The following is a 5,658-nucleotide window of genomic DNA, read 5'->3' on the forward strand; positions in this document are numbered from 1 at the left end:
TCTTTTAGCAAACTTGGCCCCATCATATCTTGCGTATTGTGGTGCAGCAGTGATGCTAGGGAAATTAGGGCCAGGCATTGGTGTAGTTGGAGGCGTGTCCAGGACCAAGTCCTTTCCTAATTTGACAGCACAGATTTGCCCCTTTGCTGAAATGGGCTGGGTTAAGTACCAGAATTATTCAGAGGTGTGTTTTGGGCATAACATGAACTCAACCAATCAGAGTGTCATCTCCCATTCCCTTTAAGCGTGGCTGCACTTGGAAATTGATGCATTGCTATAAAACAGACTACCTCAAAACATAATCTTTGGGGGAGAGAGAGAAAGAGAGAGAGAGAAAGAAGGGGGGGCGGACAAAATCAGCATGTTTGTGTCACTTACATCATCATCTTCATCATAGAATTGCAGGTTGGGCGGTGTTTGTCTGTTAGTCATATCAGTGACATCCTCAGTGATTTGTGACGCAAATCGTGACATCATCAGTGACATCATCAGTGATGTCAAAGAAAACCCACAACATGTGGCACACCGTCTCCAGAGTAATTAAAATGGCCTAAGGTGGGCCATGTTAGCAAATCGTGACATCATCAGTGACATCAGCGATTTGCACAAATCGTGGCATCATCAGTGTTGTCATAAATCCCACAACATGATGATGTCATGCCCCACAATCATCGATTGATGTGACTGATGATGTCATGTCCCACAATCATCAAGTGGGCCAGTGACTGATGTCAGTATGACATATGCCCAAGGACAGTGAGCGCTAACCTCCAACCTGAGAACATGAGGGACACGGACAGGGGGCAGGCAGACCCGGAAGTAGAAGTGGAGACCAAGGGTCTTCTCTGGCGGTCAGACTCTGAAAACGACAAGTGTTCAAAAGCGCGGCCGGGGATCCGTAGGGAGCTGGGGAACGTGTTGCTTCTCCTCTTCCTCTACGTGCTCCAGGGCATTCCTCTGGGACTGGCCGGCAGCATCCCGCTGATCTTGCAGAGTAAAAAGGCCAGCTACAAGGACCTGGCCTTCTTCAGCCTTGTCTTCTGGCCCTTCAGTCTCAAGCTTCTGTGGGCTCCGTTGGTGGACGCGCTCTACTTCAGAAAGTTTGGTAGAAGGAAGTCATGGCTTGTGCCCACCCAGTACCTGCTGGGCTTCTTCATGCTCTACCTTTCCATGTCGGCCGATTCACTGCTGCAGGGGCAGGATATGGTTACGCTTACTGCAGTCTTCTTTACACTAGCCTTCCTGGCAGCCACACAGGACATAGCTGTGGATGGTTGGGCTCTTACGATGTTGTCCAGAGAGAATGTCGGCTATGCCTCCACATGTAACGCTGTAGGCCAAACAGCTGGCTACTTCCTGGGGAACGTGCTCTTCCTGGCTCTTGAGTCCACTGACTTCTGCAACAAATACCTCAGAACAGAGCCCAAAGACACGGGCATCGTCACCTTGTCAGACTTCCTGTTCTTTTGGGGTGTGGTGTTCCTGGTTTCCACGACGCTGGTGGCCATCTTTAAAAGGGAGACTGAGCGTGGCCAAGGACAGAGGAGAGTCCAGCAGGAGACGCAGAATGTCACAGAAACCTACAAGCAGCTCTTCTCGATCATCAACATGCCTGTAGTGTTCACCTTCTGCAGCATGCTCATCACTGCTAAGATTGGCTTCTCTGCAGCAGATGCAGTGACGGGTCTGAAGCTGGTGGAGGCCGGTCTTCCTAAGGAGCAGCTGGTGTTGTTGGCAGTGCCCATGGTGCCACTACAGATCCTGCTGCCTCTGTTCATCAGCAAATACACAGCAGGACCCAGACCTCTGGATGTCTTCTACAAGGCCTTCCCTTTTAGGCTACTGATAGCGCTGGAGTATGTTCTGCTGGTGTGGTGGACCCCCAGTATGAAACAGGACGGGGGCTTCTCTGTTTACTACTACGCTGTAGTGCTGCTTAGCTACGGCCTGTACCAGGTGGCGCTGTACACCATGTACGTGGCCTGCACGGCCTTCCACGCCAAAGTGAGCGACCCGTTGATCGGCGGCACCTACATGACCCTGTTGAACACCGTCACCAACCTGGGGGGAAACTGGCCGTCCACTGTGGCTCTGTGGATGGTGGATCCACTGACCTGGAAGGAATGCCAGGGTGCTGTGGGACAGAGCTGTGGCTCCCCAGAGGAGGCCGGGCTGTGCGTGAAGGAGGGCGGTGCGTGTGTGACGACACTGGACGGCTACTATGTGGAGTCTGTGGTGTTCTTCGTGATCGGCCTCGCCTGGTGGGTGTGCTTCGGGGAAAAGATGAGGCGGCTGCAGGACCAGAGCCCGGCTGCCTGGAGATGCAGACTCAGAGCCAGCCAATGAGATGCTGCGCCATCAATACCAATGACTCTTATTGGTTGCACCTCTGCATTTTCTGCCCCAAGCTGGACATCACTCCATGCATAATGTGCCTGCCTGGCTCACTCTCTCTGGCCCTACTCTAGTTGCTACACTTTCTCACTTCTCTCACCTTGAACTACATAAACATATCTGAAGAAATATCCATCTTCTTCATCGTCTGTGTGTGCCTAGGTGAACTGGACACAACTGGAATGACTGTGACCCCCCACATTTCCCCGCTCCCAAGGAGGACCAGAAAAATGATGGACTATAACAGTCAGAAGGAGTAGGTTTATTCTCCGGTTCACATTTGGCTTCAGGGTGGGCATAGCCAGAACAATAAACAAAAATAATACAAACGCAGAAAGGGGCCTGTACTACGAAGCAAGATTAGTGGCTTAGCGAGGTAACCTCAGGTTTAACCCTGGGTTTGTCGTCCTAGTTCACTTCTTACCGAGCAACTCGTGCTGCACGGCTAACCTGCTACGGGGCAGGTTAAGTTCAGAGGATAAGATCAAAACCCATGAAAGACCCACCTTCTGACCAATCAGCTCTCTGAAACAGCAAGTCACCATACATATAGGATTCCCATATGAAAAATTGATTGCATAGGCCTACAGATTTTGGACATTTAGACTGAGATTACACATTACTTCCACTCGCAAAAAAGTTATGTGGGTTTTATTGAGTTTATTGAGAGGATGAACCCCTCTACACACACACACACACACCCATCCACCTGCGTGTATAGAAACACCAGCATGGGTTTTGAGGACAAAGGATACCAAACTTAATTAACTTAATTATGATGTCATGGATTGCATTTTGAAAGTAACTTTTCCATCTCTTCTTCAACACACACACACACACACACACACACACACACACACACACACACACACACAGATTATAGATGGAGCGAGCTACATAAACAGAGCGAGGGAGGGAGAGACAAGCTACAGGGAGACTGACACTCAGAGAAGGAGGAAGAGGTGTGATTTGTTCAAACATCACTGGATTTCACCACGGCAACGCTCCTGTCAGTCATATGCCGACAAGCGGGCATATGTCACCACATAGTCGCTATGGCGATGACAGGCCCACTGATGACTCAATGTGACACATGGAAATACACCAAACGGACCAGGGTCTGTCTCACACACACACACACACACACACACACACACACACACACACACACACACACACACACACACACACACTTTATATAGCACATATTACTGTAAGAAGGCCACATAAGGGGACATTCACACCAAAAGCGTTTTTGGAGTGCTCCTCTTTTAATGAACGCACCTGGCGTTTAGCGCTGCTGGCGTCTGTTGTTTTTGTTGCTCGTCTTTTCCACTCCTACCATTTCTCCTCCCGAGGTATCCTCAACGTCCGCTGCTGCCAGAATTGGCAATAATCTGGGTTTCATGTTGACAGTGAACAACATCAAACAGACAAAACTAGCTGGCTACCGTCCGTGTGGTCGTTGTGTGCTCAACTCTAGTGCGCGCGACTGCAGGGGAAAATAAAACGAAGCCAAAAAAACGCTCCATGCGCTGTGTTTTGTGCACAATGGAAGCGCCCTCGACATGATTTTCATAGCGTTCTGACTGAAAAAAATGCTTTTGGTCTGGACGCCACCTAAGAGGACTGAGTTCGGTTCATTTAAAAAGGACTATTATGTAAAAACACTCTCAGACACAGATTTAGGTATACACACAGAATGCAAATGCAATATGGATGCACACACACAATATGGATGCACGCACGCACACACACACACACACACACACACACACACACACACACACACACACACACACACACACACACACACACACACACACACACACACACACACACATTGTATGACAAACTAGTTGTGGAAAGGTTAGTGATGCTTTCAACCCATTACAGAAAACTATCACACGTTGAGTGAACAGGGCTAACAACAACGTCTGAAGGTCACAGAAGAAGAGTGCAGTGGAAGCACTGGGAGGCATCGCGTAGCACTGTGGGCCAGACGGGGAAGCCAGTGACATATACATTAACAAGGCAAAGGCTATCTTTAAGTCCAATGCCTATTCATACAGTACCACTAGCCTGAAGACACACACTACTGCACACATGAGCACACGCACGCACGCGCGCGCGCGCGCGCGCGCACACACACACACACACACACACACACACACACACACACACACACACACACACACACACACACACACACACACACACACACACACACACACACACACACACACACACACACACACACAGGCTCCATAGGCTACATCATGTGTCAAACTCAAGGCCTGGGGGCCAAATCCGGCCCGGCACCTCATTTTATGTGGCCCGCGAGAGCTAGCAAAGAATACAATTTGCGCAATACAATTTGCTCTAATAGTTGTACGCTACTACTGTAGTTGTGTCTTACCCATTATTTTTCCTATACTTCTGCTTTCAGAGCTAGTTATTAATTATTGTTATTATTACTCAAACCCAAAAATATTAATCAGAGGCAATTTTGTAATATGATAACAAGTAGGCTAGATACATTTATGTCATGTTACATTTACAACAGCCCTTTGAGGGCAACTATAATGCTGATGTGGCCCGGGATGAAATTGAGCAAAGCCAACGGTATGAAAACAAAGCTAATGCTAAAGGCAACACAACTCTTCACTGACTATAACATCAGTCACATAACGTTATAGAAAACAATACACAAGCTTGTATTTATCTATTGTAGGTATAAAAGTCCAGACCATAGCATAACTGGTCATCAGACTCGTCACACAGTAAAGAAATAACAGTACATTTTTGTGTTTTGGTACAGTTCTACCATGCCCGGCTGAGACCACCTTTTCAAGTGGACCCGGGCACGGTTCGCTGTTCCGTGCCCGGGCACAGAACGCAATGTTCACACTAAACAAACAAACCAGACTTGGGGTCACTTTGTGCTCAAGTGTGCTCAGAAAGGGCCCTGGGGTCCATCATTTGAAACCGGCAGAAGTCATCACTCGATCTTCCCTGAAAGGTCCAGATTTTTGCTCAGTTTTATGGTCATACTGTACCCTGAAATAACAGAATAGGTACAGTACTATCACGGCGCCGCTTTGAATCTCATCTACTCTATTATATTTGGCCTCGTCGTCCCTCAAGTCCAAAACATACAAAAACATAAAATGTCCTCTGCTTTCAGTCAAAGGGGAAAATGGACTTTAATAAGTCCATATCTCCATCATCAAGAGTTCAGCATTGAGTCCTGGCGCCCCATGG

General features: G+C 48.3%; 1 protein-coding gene across 1 annotated transcript; it reads left to right on the top strand.

The window, feature by feature from the left end:
* Positions 1 to 783: 783 nt before the first annotated feature.
* On the top strand, positions 784 to 2,346 carry LOC310784329 (acetyl-coenzyme A transporter 1-like; the record flags this gene model as incomplete). The annotated part of the gene is made up of 1 exon (XM_083645345.1): positions 784 to 2,346. One exon carries the CDS (start codon positions 784 to 786, stop codon positions 2,344 to 2,346), a length of 1,563 nt encoding a protein of 520 aa, XP_083501471.1.
* Positions 2,347 to 5,658: the final 3,312 nt, after the last annotated feature.

Source organism: Poromitra crassiceps, assembly GCF_964638095.1.
Source record: "Poromitra crassiceps genome assembly, chromosome: 10".
NCBI lineage: Eukaryota > Metazoa > Chordata > Actinopteri > Beryciformes > Melamphaidae > Poromitra > Poromitra crassiceps.